Here is a 17,796-nt window from a genome sequence, read left to right as displayed (position 1 = left end):
CCATGGACACCAGTGAAGATCACAAATCATTGAAGAAAAAAGGTTCAGCGCACTGTCTTTTGGGGTCTAGAGAACCCCACTCCCAATGTTAAAGTGCCTAGGATAGCACAAGGGGTATATATGTTTAAGCCCAGTCTAGAGGACTGCAAAAGGATGTGACATAAAGGAATCGCCCTAAGCCTACGTGACTTGCCCCGATACAGGGGGTTGTGCCGCAGGTTTTTAGGTTGTCCGGGCCAATAGAGGGCCATAGAAAGGAGCGGCTGCATTTTAAGGGGAGCACAGGTGTGTCTTGCAGTTCCCTCTAGGCTTATTCTCCTCATGAAAATGGAACGTACCATTGTTGTGTGTGTGGTAAGTTTATTGTGAAATATCTGTAAGGCTGATGGAAGTTGCATGCACTCATGACATGATGCTTTCATACGGTGTCCTTAAATCCTTAAGCCACACTATTTGTTAGTTAGGTATGAGTATCATTGACTGCATGCAAATACTGGAAGCCTAGTTATGCTGGTCTGCAGGATTTGGGGGGGTCGAAAAAATACAAAATCTGTACAACATGCCTGTGTGTTCACTATGACCTATCGCCTTCAGCATGCCCGTAGGGGAAAATGTGTATGTACATTTTCTCTCTAAGGGGTTTACCAAGCGGTGCACCCTGTTACTTGTGTGGGTCACCTGCATGTCCCTTTTTCCCGCTTTTAGCCTAGAGACAGCCTGTTTTTACCCATGAGGGCAGCTGTGACTAAGGCTGTAACTCAAAAACTCTCACAAAGACCGCAGGAATAAAAGTAATACAGGTTTTATTTACAAAAAAAGCAGCTATTTAGAAAGATAACCAAACATTTTAAGAACCAAAGCCTTTATAAACAGAGAACAAAAGTCAGCTCTTTTGCTGCCAACTGGGGGGAGGAAGGGAGGGTGTGGCCACACCAGAAGATGCTAAGAATTTGAATGCTGCATTGCAGGTCCTCAGCATTTCAGGTGTTCTGTACAATTAAGAAAAAATGTAAAGGTAGCAGGAGAGAAATTAAAAAAAGAAAACTTCCCACAGTGACAGAAAATCAGAGACAGAAAACACAATTTCAAAGTAAAAAAAAAACTAAAATGATGCCTTTAACTATAACAATATACATAAATGTATTTGTGCTCATCAAAAATGTATGATGTTAGCTAGAATGAGTCCTTCAGCAGATCCGGTGAAGTCCTCCTTAACCTTCTAAATGTACTAGACGATCCTCACAGCTTTTGTTTGAGACGTATTTAGAGTGGATAAAACTAGTACCTTCTGTTTCTCAATCCTTTCTGTTTCGCTTGACTGTGTCATGAGCGCACTTCAAAATCCCAATTCCCAACACTTCTGCACTCCCTGCACAAACATGCAGTCTCCAAGTCAAAGAAAATTACAGAGCTTGATTGGTTTCAGCAACAGACAAACCCTTCACTGAGGTAATAATCTGAGAGAAGAAAGAGAGCATAAAGCTGAATACAGTTCAACAAAATTTTACTAAGATAACTTTATTGTTTTCTTTGAAATTATATATTTTTTCTTTTATTTAACTATAGAAATAAGCTTTTTTCGTTAGTAAAAGGAAACAAAAAAAGGGAGCAGAACACGAGATTGAGAACACTTCTAAACAAGAAGTAGTGGCGAGAAGTGGGGTGCGAGCCTATGCTTACCAAAGCTGACACCCCACAACATGCAGTGTTCGCCCCCAGGGTGTGTCTCTTTATGTGTGTGCGTATGGGCGTGTGTTTGTGTGCATGCATGTCTGCGCCTTTTTTCATGCCTCTGTGCGTTTGTGAGCGTGACCAAGAAACAGGAGAGAATATTTAAAGCTGATTTGTCATGAGAGAGTGGCAAAACAGTGGAGCCAACACAGGCTTTGAAAAGCAGCATCATCATGCACACACACACACACACACACATACACCCACACACACAGATGGAAAAGGCTTTGGTCATATCTCATGGGTTGAAATGCTCTCAGGAGCAAGTTAAGTTTTCCCATAAACAGCCAGTGCAGACATACATGCACACAATCACCATTTCAAACACAGTGTAGGGTAGTACAGATGTGCACACATCCTCCACCCCCTCTAAAAAGGGGCAGAATATGCCATTTTCATGCTTATTTAAAAATGAAGTTGCTTTGTTAGCAAGCTATTTTTTTTAATACTTGTATTGTGTTGAAAAAGTGGGAATAACTGAGGAATCAATCAGTAACCTATATGTTTGCATATAAAAACACATTTTATAAGTTTCTTTCAAGCCAAAGCTGCATGTCTGTCCTCTTCTGAATTGAATCGGTGTAAAAGCAGACTGCATGACTGAGTCAGAAGTTGTTTCACATGATGATTGAAGCTGACTGAGGTAATTCAATGTCGTCTGCAAAAAGCTTCATTCTGTGTTGACCGTTTAATTGAAATGCTTTTTCGCTGCTTAGTTCTGGCCTTTCACTCTTTGTGAGGAAGACCAAAAGCTGAAGGTGAAAGCTAAGCAGGGCTTTTTCTCTCCTTGTCTTTTAAGTTTGTACATAAACTTGCAAAACATTATTAGTAGTAAAAAGGGCATAATAGTTTATTAACTGTTGGTGTTTGAAAAACTCCAATCAAAGGAAAAGGAGTCACACTCATTTTTTTCCCCCAGACATTCCTAGAATATAGCTGGATAATTGCATTTACTGCAGCTGTTTGAATTCATATTTGCTTTTTTCTTTATTATTAATGTGCAAATAAGGGTTGGATCATCGAAATAAAAGCATATGTATATATATTATCTCTAGGTAGGAACGTGTGAAATGCCATTAAGAAAAAATATTTTATTTCAGGAAAAAAAAAAAAAGTTTTGTTCCAACAGAAGAACAAAGTTGGGCAATAAAATGCACAGCTATCAGTCCCAAATCCCACCCTTGATTAAAGATGAAAAAGGGAAATCAGACTCCTGCCTTAGCCTTCATTGCAGACTTCCTGTGTGACTCCAGTAATCTCTCACAGGAGCTGTATTTCAGTCTGTCACGGACAGCATTGTTGAGTAATAAACGTGTGATTGGCACTTGAATCAGGAATAGATCTCTGAGCCATGAAGAACATCACACCCTGCCACTGTAGGTGGGAGAGCCAAATTTAATTAGTGAGATTTTGCCCACATTCAACTTCCTGACACAAATTCATGCAGATATTCAGAACTTTTCTCTCAAAACCTCATCCACAAATACTGTTTGCTTCCATCTGCTCACGGTGCACACGAACTCACCACACAGCCACGCGACATTGCTGTCACAGTTTCTTTAGTCAGTGTGTGTGTGTTTGTGTTAGACAGACTGTGTCTGAACATGAGGGGCCAGCCAGTAAGTGCATGCAACACAGCACATTTATTCTGATTTTTCCCCCACTTTTCACCAGAAATCTTTCATTTATTGGGAAATTTGTAAGAAGAAAATTAGACCCAAAAGTGTTGATTTAATCACATTTCATATTTGAGCAAACACAGCAATCTGAATGTTGAAAAATGGGGAAAATTATGCAGCTTGTTGCAGGGAAACAGAAATTATTTCATTTTTTCATTTCATTTCATTCATTTCTAAAAGATGGGTTCTGCAAAACCACAAATTTGAGAATCACTTATAAAAACTGGCAAAGAAAACATCATGTTTAGTATTTCAATATTTAGAATTCAAAACGTTTAAACATGTAAGGAATGGATGATGAACAGATAAAGCACAGATATGCAAAAAAACAGAGGGTGGTCAACACACACAATAAAACTTACTAATGTAAATCAAAAAGTCATTTTAAAGAGCCTATATTAAGCTTTTCTTAAGTCTTTCAGAGAAAACTATAACCATATATGATATTACCTTTGTCACACTAAGGAACAATTTTCTAATGAAATATGAGTTTGTTTGTTTTTTTTGCAGTTCATTTTCCTACACGGCATCGACTTTCTCTTTTTGCCAAGATGGATTTATATATTGTTCATTTAAAATGAAAGCGTTATTGCAGATCAACGCTAGCTTCGTAGAGAAAGTGAGTGTTTTTGGTAGCCTGGGGGCAGCGCTGACAGCACAGATTCTTCCTGGAAGGGGCTATTTTCCCTTATTTACGTCACAATGTGAGGACCCACTCGTTTTTGTGGATTGGTAGGGGCTGGTGATCAAAGCACAGCTTTTTAGAGGAAAACTAAAAAAATGCGTAAATGGATCAAAATACTGCTTTGGGGTTGTTTATAGTGAGGAATGAGCATCATAAGGCTCAAAAACTTTATTTTGCATGATATAGATCCTTTTAAATTGGAATAAATAAAAGTTAAAAAGAAAAATTGAAAAATGAAATAAAGATTTAAAAAGTTTCAGATTTATTAATTACATTTATCTTGTTAATCGTTTTATCCCTTTTAGGGTCACGGGGCTGCCGGAGCCTATCCCAGCCACTTGTAGGTGAAGGCAGGTTACTTGGAAGTTTCAGATTTAATGTCTTTCATATCTAAATTTGAGAGTTTTGTTGTTGTTGTTGTTGTATTATAAGTTAGTGTCGATAACAAATACATATTTACTGGTCCAGGAAGAGTCCTGGACTGAAAGACCAGGTTGGGGTGGCGAGGGAAGGAATGGTTAGTGTCTGTGGGCCCTACAATGCTGCTCATGGCCTAATGTTGGTTTTATTCTGTATAATCATTTTAACCCTTGTGCTATCTTAGATGACCCCACCCTTACATTGACGTGTTCTCCCTACCATGACAAATGTGGATAAAGGTGGAAAGATTTTATGTAATCCATGGACACCAGTGAAGATCACAAATCATTGAAGAAAAAAGGTTCAGAGCACTGTTTAGTGGGTCTAGATCAGTGTTTTTCAACTTTTTTTGAGCCACGGCACACTTTAACCTTGACAAAAATCCCGCGGCACACTGGCATTAAAAAAAAAAAAAAAAAAGGATAAAAACAGTCTGTATTGATCCACAGTCCCTCCAAGATCTCACATGCCTTTTTGTGATAATTGTGGCAGAAAAAGCTGGAAGTTGCAGCTGTTTTATCTAATAGATGTAATAAAAGTTAAGTTAAAAGATTTAAAAACTTTTTGATTTGTGTTCGCTGTTGTTTCAAGACGTTAAGAGGAGAGACTCGTTGTGCGCCGACACGCTCACGCTGTCACTTTTAACCCAATGCATCATGGGAGATGTAGTTACATAATCAGCCGAACGCAGAAAAACTAGCGTCTCTGAGCTTCATGGTTTTCTTCACCAGTTCCACGGTCTGACACCGGGTTCTGTGGAAAGTTAGACCGCAAAAGATGAGCTTTAGCTTGTATTTTTGTTGGAACTGAGAGACTTTAGGAGCAGAATTCAGAGCAAGGAAGTGAAGACTTTAACCACTTCTGATTGGTCAGACTGATGACATGTGATTAAGAATCCAAGAATGATTGGTGGAGACAGGTAAAGGGGCGGGACTTTTCAGAAAACGGCTTTAGTTGCTGCTAAATCGCGGTACCGCCATTCTTATCAAAATGTTTTTAATAGAATCAAATAAACAAAAAGAAAAAAGTATTTTATGATCGTTCATATAGCTAATTTCTTAGTGTTTTATCAGGACCTGTTTGGATGAACAAAGAGCTGAAATCCTGGAGATGGAAAATGTTGTTAAATCAGGTAATGAGGACAATTTCCCACGGCACACTTGACCACCTCCCACGGCACACTAGTGTGCCGCGGCACACTGGTTGAAAAACACTGGTCTAGATGACGTGGCCTAGGATAGCACAAGAGTTAAGTTATATCAAACTTTCTGTTCATAGTTTACCTTCTGTATAATAGTTTCCTGTTCTACCTAATATTTAACGTATTAGACATTTTGGTCAAAGTGTAGTTGTTTTACTTAATCCATTGAATATATGGATTATTGATTAATATGAAATCCTGCAATTACTCTTTGATATGTAAAATATGGAAGACTGAATGTAAAAGCTGTGCAACAACACATTTTGATTGAGTGATTTCTTTACTGAAGTGTTTCTCTCTTCAAGCAAAAGCATGTCAGTGCAAGAAGTGATGCTCCTTGTTTGTGTGAAAAACAGATTTAGAACAGAAGAGCATTTCAGTTACGCCTTTATTCCACCTTTTTGAGTTGATAACAAAAACAAACCAAAAACCATGGATTTGGTTCTCAGGCTACAAGAGAACATTTTATAGTGGTGATGACTGTGAAACTATCTTTACAGCAGAAAGCTGTTATTTGTACACAGAAATATTCAGCATCTTAGAATATTTACTGGAAATTTATGTCATCGTTATTATACCTGGATTATGTTGCCCCTGCTGCACAGCAAGCAGCCAAACAGAACAGACAACATGAGGGAACAAAAAATAGAAACTGAAAATATTTGTTTTGATTTTTGCATAGATTTAATAATAATAAAAAAAAAAAACTTAAAAAGATTAAGACATTTGAGGTTCAAATGTGCAAACAAGCTGTGAATTTTTATTAGCATCCTAAATCAAGTTATTTGTAATGAAGTATCATTTACACAAATAGCAACTTTAAATTATCTCAATAAATTGTCTCTACCTGTTAGAACTGACTTGGCCCATCTCTTCTTTCAAAAATGAATGTGGTTATTCGGTACCAACAACAACAAAATTTGCTGATTTATTTACACAAAGCTGCTGCTTGTGAACATACGCTGATTAAACATGGACAAAACTTAATGGTTTCTTACTTGTTTTACTGAGTGAAAACTCCACGGAGAGCATATCTCTTTTTAACAGACTCCTATCTGTGACCGCTCAGCACCTCCTCAGGAGAAATGATCATCGGAGACCTTTCTCGGGGTTAAGGCTTATGAGGATTAGGTAAAAACTGCTGGGCATCTGGTCCACCCAGATGAAATCCCATCAGACCTGGGAAATGAACCAACGACCTTCTAGTCAGGGAGTTTGAATCTTACACAAAGCTGGGTAAACAGAAGCAGACATGTTTTTTTTATTTTAATTAAATTCAATTCAAACTCTGGGATCTGGATAAAGATGGCTCCAGTTGACATTAGTGCCGTTAATAAATATGGTGACTATAAATAGGGTGTGATAAGTATATGAGTGAGGCAGCCATCGTCCCACTGAATGGGATGTCAGTGTTTATCAGAAAATGTATGTTTGAGGTATTTTTAAAGGATTGTATCTGAAACACACATAAACATAGCATTATCAAGAATAACTCAGAGTATGGTCTTTTTTCTGATCAGTTTGGTTTCTGGGACTAAACGTCAACAACAACAAAAAAATCCCCACTGTGATCATTTTCAATCTAAAAGCCAGAACTGTTTGTAAAAAAGGTTTTTATAGTATATGGTCATATCCCATCAAAACACTGTTTTCCCAAACATTTGTGTTGTATTTTAAAATCTATTTCTTTATATTATGATGTGTTTCATAAATACAAAAGGCAGAAAATGGTTTCTTTGTCACTTGCTTTGAAGCAGGCATTTTCATTTCTGTATCTCTCAAAGGCTTTTATACTTAAATTTATAGAGCTACTTTAAACAGCAGAGACATAAATATGGAGGTATAGTGTGTTTTGATCAGTCATTCATTCTCAGCCCTTAGATATAGGTCAGTAAAACAACAGACCTCAGGAACTCTTTTAGCTTCATAGCTGCTCATAGATTTAAGATCTATCAATTCTTTGGACTGATACTTTCCTGGTCCCTTGTTTTCTAATCGTTGTATCCTTTAAATTTATTTGCAATAATCTTACAGCATGGACTTCTCATGAAAGAATTATATCTGTGCAAAAACACATTAAAGATTACAGTTAAAAAAGCCAAACAAGCGATAAACAAAGAACATTACATTTTAAAAATTAACAAAATTCCAGAAACCAAAAAGTTTAAAAAAAAAAAAAGCATTTCAGAAAGACAAACATTTTAAAGGGAAAGCAGAAGGATGTTATGCCTGAACTGTAGGAAAATGTATTAGTGGCTGAGGACAGAAGCTATTCCAAGATATCGCCATGCCAAATAAATACCGGTGATAAAGGTGAACAAACATCATTTTCCAATCAGTGATGTCCCACAATCATCATTGGAATGGGTCTTTAAACAACATAAAGCTACTTTATTTTGGGATTTGCAAGTTTTAGACCGAAAACCACGTAATGTTAAGCTGTTATACAGTGCATAAGAACTTTTGGAGTAATTTTTGTTTTAAGGACCCACGCTGATGGAAATTGTGTTTCTGTTTATTTTAACATGTTCTTGTGGTATTTCACTCATGATGGAGGATATATATAAAAATTTAAGATATAAACTCGATTTTTGAGTATTTCTGTATAGAAATTGTGATGGATCAGGAGTAGACGAAAAAATCCTGATTTTATTTCTGATGCAGCAACTAAAATGGGCGGGCCAAAGTATCGCTCTTTCCCTCATTTCTGATGCATCCGCTTGTAGACATATAGATCCAATTACATTTTCATTTTCCTCATCTGAGCTGGCATTTAGCTAAGCAATGTCAGCTGGATAGCTCCAATATTGCTCAGCATTTGTTTTGCACCAGTAATGTTAGGTTGGCTGTGACCGGTTGTAAGCTAGCAGGAGAGTGTAAACAAATGCTGTTGTTCACCTTTTAGCATATCCCTTCAGGGATCGCCACAGCAAACCAGCTTTCCCTGAGTTTTTCCCCGCATGCCCTTCCTGACACAACCCTTGTATCTTATCTGGCCTGGGGACCGGCACAGGGGGACCCAGACTTGGGCCCCTTTATGGCTATATAGTTATACAGCAGCGCAAAAGGATTTTGGCCAAGGACCCACACTGTAAGAAGCTTATCACGCCCCCTAGGAAAAGAAGCCAACTGAGCCATCCAGTCGCTATAGCATAAACAAATAGATCATGGGATATCAGCGGTGGGCTTGCTCTGTGCCTATAGTCCCACCCACAACTCAGAGGCAAGTTTCTGATAAACTACTGCCACTCTGCAGAAAATGTGTCTCAAAAATACCTCAGGTTTGTTTTTGTTTTTTTTCATTTAGGCTAAAAGCTGCATATTCATAATCAAAAGACCACTGGGAACGCTTTTGCAATAGATAGTAATATAGTTAGAGTGGGAGTACCAAGTAGCATTTTTGGAAACTCTTCTCTGGTTTTCAGAAGCCTCTTTCTGCTACAATTTTTTTTTCCATTTTTTAAGTGAGTTGTTTGTTTGGTTCTTACCATTAATACATTTCAAACCTCAACTTTTTCCGTCTTCATTGACATACAGCTTTGATAATGTTCCTAAGTGTTACAAATGATTCTAAATAAAGCCTTCAAAATGCACAATGTTGTTTAAATATTAACAATATCATTAGATGAGCTTGATTTGTTTTGGAGCCACAATAATTTGTTGTTGATATTTGTAAACACTGCTTTGTAAAAGCTGCTTCTTCAAGGTTAAGCAAGAAGTTATTAATCAAAATGGAGCAATAAGAATCCCCAGTTAGTTAGTTTGTTTTTAAATATGGAAATGTTCTATTATATGTCAATCACAACAAAAACTGAATAAAAACCTGAGCCTTTATAGAGGTGTGTAACTCTCTTTTTGTCAATATCACCATGTCTTTGCTTTTTGCCAGTCATCTTGTATTTTGTCTGTATATTTCTGTGAATTGGACAAACTAACTGATTAGCTGTAACCACTAACAGACAGCAATCACCTCACCACAGACTTGTACCAGAAAGAGGAAAACATTGTGGTAACATCGGCGGGTGGGTTCATCCAGAGCCCGCGCTACCCCAACGCTTATCCTCGCAACCTGCTGTTGTCATGGAAACTGCTATCAGCGCCAGGGAGCCGCATACACCTGGAGTTTGATGCGCAGTTCGGTCTGGAGGAGCCAGAGAATGGGGTTTGCAGGTACGGAGCTGACACTGAGTATGGAGACATAGAAAAGTAACCCAGATGCAGCCAGTGACATTCAGAAAATGTGATTACAGCATATCAAACTGAGAGGAAATAAAGATGAGATGAAGAGCGCAATACTTAAATAAAATAGGGATTTAGACAGCGACTAAAAACAAGAGAGGGAACTGAAGCATTGCATATGAAGTGGAAAAAGTCAGATAAAAGACAAAAGAGATTATAAAAGTTTGAAGTAGAATGATGGAAATTTGAGTTTGACGTGACTAAGAGGACACCACAAGTTTATTGCATAAAAATAGAGCTTAAAAGACAGCAAAGAAGAGCTGCTTGGTAATGTACGGCCATTAGAACATCAGTGGTAAAGTGTGATTGAAAGGATGTGAGGGAGATAGATGGTGGGAGCTTACTTTCTTGGCAAGAAATAAATAAAGTTTGTCCTTGAGGGCCGAGGGAAGAAAATAGACCGTTTAATCCCAATATGCAACTCAGCTGTCTTTGTAAGCATTTTGCTGAAAAGTAAAGGAGAAGAAGCCAAGAAATACACAGAAGGTGAAGAAAAGAACAGAAAATTATTCCTGCCATGTGTACTGTGATTACTTTTGTAAATGTTCTCATTTTCTAAATTAAATACTACATTACATTACTAATTTTAAATATTATTAAATGTTTATATCTTGAAAAGGGAGGTTTCTATCAAACACATTTGCAAAAATAAACTAGTCTGAAACCAAAACATCTTATCCTTTTTTCTTTCAAATCAGTTTAATTCTTTTTTGCCTTTCAGGAGCTCCTTTACAATGAATTATTAGTTATGAAAAAATAAACATAAATAAAATATAATACAGACATGTGGATTTTTTGCGTTTATTAGCATTGTTTCCACTAGAGATGTAACCTTTTACTTTCCCCACAATCTAGTTCAAACTTCGAGTTTTCAATCATGGTTTTGTTTCAGATTGACAAACAAAACAAACAAAAAATGAGATACATTTTTATTTTTATTTTTTGTGATTTCAAAAGATTAATGAGAATGACATAATTTCCTATAATGATTTTTACTATGAACCTGCTTGGTTCTCATCAAAAGTACTGCTACACTGTGCCAGCAGCTACAGTAGATACAGCTACAGTCAGTGCATGGTGAAAATATGGATGCATTCACACATTTGAAGACAGAGACTTCCCACGAGTTTAAAAAAACTGCACAAACTTTCTTTTAGTTGCTAACTACCCTCCTGAGCAATGTCACCCTAGCGTGCGGCGAATTAATTAGGGGGGAGAGGAGTTCAAAATCAGTCAAGGTCTTGGCTAATCAGCAAATCCTAGTGCATGAAGTTAGCGACGACCATTTGACTGTAAACAAACACAATCAACTGAAGCACAAATCACATTCAATCTCTAAAGACATGACACTTTCACCTCTATTTTTAAAACTCAGTTATTTTTCTTTGAACCCATTCCAGGTATGACTTTGTTGAGGTGGAGGACCAGGCGGAGACCAGCACCATAATTTGGGGCCGCTGGTGTGGGCAGAACGCACCTCCAAGTCTGAAGTCTAAAAGCAACGTGCTGAGAGTCACCTTCAAGTCTGATGATTACTTTGTGGCAAAGCCGGGCTTCAAAATCTACTATTCGCTGCTGGTGAGAGACTCACACATGCAGCCAGTTTGGGATGGCTGTGTCACTGTCAGCATCCAGAGGGATTCTTCACCTTCCACACTCATTATGGGCTATATAGAAAATGAAGGATGAGGGATCAAATGAAAGGAGGGGGAAGGGCATGAGGGTGGTTCATATAACTCAGTAAAATGCTATAGTAAATGTTTTTTCTCACCCAACACTTCAAAAGTATAGGAGAGATGAAGGACATGTATGATAAATGCAAAGTGCTCCCTTAAAGGCTGTCAAATAAGTGAATAAGGAGGCTAACTTTATCATTTTGTCGAGAAGAGGCTGATTGTAAAGATGTTCCCCCCATTTTGTTATCCGAGGGCAAAGGAGGGAGTGAGTGCAGATGAGAGCCGGTTTTAAAAACACTTTCTCTCTTATGAGTAATGAGGACGGTGAGACGAAGAGCGAGTGGCTCCCCATTTTTATCACAAAGAAAAATTGCCACGAGCCAAGACAGACAGCAAGAAGGGAAATAGATCAATTATTTATGACCCTTGACTTTAGTGTCATTTTTATACTTGATTGATATGATATTAAACAATCAAGTTTGGGTATACTGAGAGGTTGGGGTGTAAAATCCTCCCAGTCCCCTAAAATGAATTAAAAAAAACGATGCTAACTGTGCTATAACTATTGTCTCCTGTGAGCCACTTGACTTCTCTTCAACACAAATTTATGTCCTCACTTCCGCGAAGACCATTAATTTCTGAAGATTGACACCTTGTCGGACATTATCCCATTCATACCTTGGCCACTTATGAAGGGAAAAAAAATTAAATAAATCTTAAATTGATCTTGTTAGTTTTTTTTTTATCTTTAAATAGTTTTCCACAAGAAGCAGACTATTTTAAAAGTGGTGTAACACATTGTCATGGTAATGGCTACCTAGCGTGCACCGACCTCACTCTGCCACAGCTGTCGTTTGGGAATTAACCAGTGGAAGAAAATGGTATATATGCTAAACATTGTTTTAAGTATCACAGAGCATCATTTCAGAGGGAAAATTAATTCAATTCAATTTTATTTGTATAGCCCAAATTCACAACAGTCGTCTCAATGGGCTTTCGTATAGGTACCGGTAATTGTAAAAGTTAAACATAAAATCAAAAGGATCATGAATACATAGAATTCAATAGGAAAATATTAAATTGAACTAACATACTGACTAAGCCAAACTGGACATCCCTGCCCTTAGACCCCCTTCGCGGTAAAGAAAAAAAACGGATTCCGGAAAAAACGAAGAAATCTCAGGGGTGCCCACATTAAGGAGGGATCCTCCCCCAGGACGGACAGGCGATTTACCAGAACTTATAGAGAAGAATTAACTTATCTAACGCTACAGCTACATATTTAAAGTCCAGCAGACGAGCTTCGTCCAGCCAAAGTTGGGGGGACAGTCAGGGGCGCGGAGTCGAGCCGTAGACAGGATCCACAGCCAAGTGTTGGAGCAGTAGCAGAGACGAGGTACATGGTCAGGAACAGGAGCACGGATGAGCCAACTGGAATCTGGAAGCACTCCCACTCCCCAGGAGGGGAGAGGGAAAGAGGGACAGTACATGAATCGCATTGCACCAAACAGAGGCATGGAGAACTAAATGATGAATAATGATCAAGAATAGAGAAGAGAAGGAAGGGAGAAGTAGATGAGAAAAGAGGACAGAACCCCAGAGCACCATAGTTACCCCAGCTTCAACTTCTAGCAGCCTTTTAAAACAAACAGATATTGTTATTAAGTTTAATTTATACACATTGACATTAAGTTAAATAATCTCTGAATACTAACTAGTCTGATAATAAGCCTGTCCAAAGAGGAATGTTTTCAGTCTAACTTTGAATCTAGAAACTGAGTCGGCCTCTCTCACATGAGCTGGGAGTTTATTCTATAAAACAGGGGCTTGGTGGCCAGACGCTCCACCTCCAACTGTACTTTTATTAATACTAGGAACCACAAGCAGTCCTGCATTTTGCGAGCGAAGTGTTCTGTTTGGGTGGTTAAGGGACTATGAGGTATTTGATATAGGACGGGGCCAGTCCATGTAAGGCCTTATAGGTTAACAGGAGGATCTTGAACTTGATTTCTAGAATCAACTGGGAACCAGTGAAGTGAAACTAAAACAGGAGTGATGTGATCTCTTCTGCTAGTTCCTGCTAACAATCTAGCTGCTGCGTTCTGAACAAACTTGAGACTTCTTAAGGAACTCTGAGGACACGCTGCTGACAAGGAGTTACAGTAATCCAGCCTCGACGTAACGAATGCATGGATGAGTTTTTCAGCATCACTCTTAGAAAGTATATTTATGATCTTAGCATATTCCGCGGGTGAAAAAAGGCAGTTCTACACGCCTGAGATATGTGAGCCTTAAATGATAGATCCTGGTCAAAAAACATTTATCCAAAGTTTTTGCAGCAGTCAATGCTACCTAGCATGCAAAACAGAATAAAATAATGAAATAATTTGAAATAAGATGATTAAGACTCAATTGAGTAAGACACACTTTAAAAAAGACATATATTTACATACTTGTCACAAACAAATACCCATAACCAGCGGAAAAAAACAAAATAGGAGAAAGTTTGACGATGAAGTTCTGACCCAAAGGCTCCCAGCTTCTTCCTGCTACAGCATGAACCACAAACAACTTTCTTATCTCTCCCTCTCAGACTGTCACTGCTTTTTCTCCCTCCTCCTCAACCTTTGTATTTTCCCTTCTGGTTAAATAATCTCACATCTTTACATTTAGAACAAAATCCAGCTCTTGAGGCCTATCCGATTTAATCAGTTTTACCCATTTTTAAACAGCTCCCAAGTTTGAGTGTGTTTGTTGTCCTTACCTCCCACACACACACATATAAAGACACATGCACGGCTTTCCTCCAGCTACACTTCAGCTCTGCGTGTGGCTTAATTTAGCCGGTCTAATTTGTTCTCTCCAGACCCATCAAGCTGATAAGAAAGAGGAGGAGAGCAGGCAGAGAGTGTATGGAAGCAAGAGGCAGACAGAGAGAATATGTAGAAGCAGAACTGCAAGGAGAGAACAGGTGTCTGAGATGGTATCAGGATATCTGCTAATGACTAAGACAGCCTGAACTGAAAGGGAAAGGAAAGAGGAAGTTGTTAGGTTTCTTTGCCAGGTGCCTCTTTCTTTTTCACTGATGTTACGCCACTGCCAGCCAATCTGTTTGGTCAAATATTGTATTGGAAAGATTTGTCCCAATTTGTGGCAAATGAAGCACAATAACCGACAGAAAAGTTTCTGTTTAGTGTAAGAATAGACTGGGGCCATCTCTAAGTCCATGAACATGTTCTGTTTGAGTCTTATCTGAGAGATGAGTCTTTTTTTGCAGAGTGTTGGGTTTACTAATCTGTGATCAATCAGGATGAACGGCGTGAGCAGCGATGTCTTTGTGTGTTTTACAGTATTCAACTGAGTAGAATGTGGTATTTTTAGGAGTTAGAAATAGTAATGAGCTCAGCGAGCGACCTTCAAAGTAAAGTATTAAGCAGACCTGAGCTGTAGTACCAGAACTTTGTATGTTTTCAGTCATAAAAGAAAAAACTCTTCTTCCCATCTTCCTATTTGCCCCTTTGTCACAACTCCCCTTAGGGAGGCATACAGGCTGTCTGCAGGCGATAAATGATCAAACCTATTGGAGGCACAGAGGTGATCTGTATGAAATATCAAGCTCGTGGAGCACTCAGTGAAACCATGGAGAGAAGATGTTCATGCACTTTTTTTATCTACGGGCATGCTACAGGCTACAGGTCATAGTGAACACCTATATAACAAACACGTAAGGATTAGTAAGGGTGAAGTTGGTGAAATTCAGGCCTGTCATACAAACTTTTCATTTTGATGTGATGTGATCAAGGCTCTAATCTCAGGAAAAATAAAATAGGTTAAAACCACACAATTATCTCACCTGTTCACAGCTAAGTTTAGTTAAAAATTAATTAGGATTTGTCAGGATAGCAGGTGTCTGAGATGAACTTAAGAGGACAAAGATTGAATCCAGAAACGTCTCGTCAGACTCTGTGTTTTACACGGTTTTTAAGTCTTGTTGTTTGCTGTCCTTTTTTGCATTTACATTCAGTTTTTTAGCTAGTCCCGAATAAAGGCGGCTAAAACGAGCTTCCTCCATAGGTTGGGCGCTCCTTTAGAGAGGGGGTGAGAAACTCAGTTACCTGGAGAGAGCTTGCAGTAGAGCTGCTGCTCCTTCACATCGACAGGACCTAGTTGAGTGACTCGGGCATCTGGTTCAGATGTCCCCTGGACGCCTCCCTGGATGGGTTTTTCAGGGATGTCCCACTGGGCGGAGGTAGACCCAGGACACCCTGGAGAAACTATGTTTCTCAGCTGGCCTAAGAACGTCTCGGGGTCCCCCAAGTGCTGCTGGAGGAAGTGGCAGGGGAGAGGGAAATCTGGGCATCTTTGCCTAGACTTCTCCCTCCGTTTTTTGCACAAAGCTGAATTTGTCTTTTTTCGTTACACTTCTTGGAACGAAGCATCATTTGTGAAATGTTTATATTTCACAACAAATACTCAGTTTTAACCTGCAGAATGAGAACTAACAGTTTTCAATAGTTTTGACTGTTGACTACGCTAGTCAAACATGAGATGAAATAGAAACATTTTTAGATATTTGCCTTCTGTATGTGGACAAAAAAAAAACTAAATTTAATTATCTTTCTTTCTGAAGCCTCTCCGTAACCCTGCAGTCCTATATGGATATTTATTATATTGCTATCATGCTAAAGTGTTCAACTTTGATCCTTTGATAATCTTGCCTTCAGCAAACATAATTTTTTATCTCCAATCTAGACTTTGATGAAGTAATGAGAGCTTTTGATAAGATAAAGTAAACATTTTCAAACCAAAGCCTCAGTTGTGATTTATTGATTTGTGATCAATAAATCATAAATCTGCTTCGTCGTGTATGAGCAGTACAAACAGCTGTATAACACTTTATTCTGAAGACTTCAGATATCAGTTTATTCACTGTGTTTATTTTGTGAAAAATCATAGGGGACAAATTCAGATAAGGTGTATTGAGTGTTTTTTTTTTTTTTTTTTATAAAAATCCCTTCTCCAGGTTGGAAAATGGGTTCCCCTTCTGCACCCATCAGTGCAGTCATCAGAAACAAAGCTGCAGGGCACACAAATTAAAATAATGACCTCTGATTTGAAATGCATGATAGTACTACTAACCCCTGAGGGTAGACATTACTTTATTAACCCAAAGCTAAAGGCATGAAGGGCAGCTTCCACCTGTCATTTCGGTGAATGCTCTGTTTCATGTTTTATTTTAATTTATTAATTAATTCACTTTTTTTTTTTTTTGGAGGAGGGGGGGGGGGGTTGTAAAACTGTTCTAACATTCGCTTCAGTCATAATTATTTCTGACAGTGCCCTGCTCTTTCAAGTGCTATGGAAGGGCTGTAACAAAGATACATAATGCAGAACAAAGCAAAGATCAATATTACTAACATAACGATCACTTCAAATACGGCATAAAGGGAGGAGTACAGAAAAAGTAAAGGAAGAAAGGAAGAGAGTGGAAGAATAGTTGGAAGCAGCTTGCAAGAAATGGCAAGTTTAGTTTGTCTGCATGGTATTTTTTGTTTAAAGACCCACTCTCTTTGGTGTTATTACCATGTTCTTGTGGCATTTTTCCGATGATGGAGGACATATATAAAGAAATATTAAGCTCAAATTGCATTTCGTTTTTCCACTGTTATAAATCAAGAACAGACGCAAAAATGCTTTTTGAAAAAGATCATATTTATGACGTAGAAATGATGCGAAAACCCCAAGCTCCCTGCTCTGCTCTATTCTGATCCATCCACTTGCAGACGATTAGATTCATGTACTTATTTGTTTTCTTCGTCTGAGCTGGAATCTGGCTCAAAGCTGTATGGCTGGCTTGGTCCAATATTGCTCACCTTTTTTGTTGCACTGTTGGGGGTGTGAGGGGCTGTAAGCTAGCAGGAGTGCATGTAAACAGAGAGCTCTCATTTATAGGTAGAGGAAGGGGGGGTTGCTCTGCACCAACGGTCACGCCCATATCTCAGAGGTAAATTTCGAGGGAACTTCTGCTCTGCAAAAACTGTGTCCTAGAAAACCTGACATGTTGTTTGATTTTGAATAAAAGCATAATTATAAAAACCACACTGGGTATGCTTTGAAAAAAAAAAAATGAGTGGAGTGGGTCAGCTTTCTTTTTTTTCTTTAATG

General features: G+C 38.4%; 1 protein-coding gene across 4 annotated transcripts in view; it reads left to right on the top strand.

Annotated features, from left to right (window-relative positions):
- The window catches only part of pdgfd (platelet derived growth factor d), a 69,803-nt gene that overhangs the window by 25,761 nt on the left and 26,246 nt on the right, over positions 1-17,796 (top strand). For 2 of the 4 annotated variants that reach the window (XM_078929484.1, XM_011482782.4), the window contains exons 2-3: positions 9,697-9,886; positions 11,356-11,533. In XM_078929484.1, coding sequence (XP_078785610.1) covers positions 9,697-9,886; positions 11,356-11,533 — 368 coding nt within the window. Of the gene's footprint in view, positions 1-9,675; positions 9,887-11,355; positions 11,534-17,796 lie in introns of all 4 variants that reach the window. The other 2 variants (XM_011482783.4, XM_011482781.4) reach the window with 1 other exon arrangement.

This window comes from Oryzias latipes, chromosome 13 (genome assembly GCF_053564925.1).
Source record: "Oryzias latipes strain Hd-rR chromosome 13, Olatipes_Hd-rR_3.1".
Taxonomy (NCBI): Eukaryota; Metazoa; Chordata; class Actinopteri; order Beloniformes; family Adrianichthyidae; genus Oryzias; species Oryzias latipes.
Note: the sequence above shows the minus strand (reverse complement) of the source record. Positions and strands in the feature narration are given on the sequence as shown.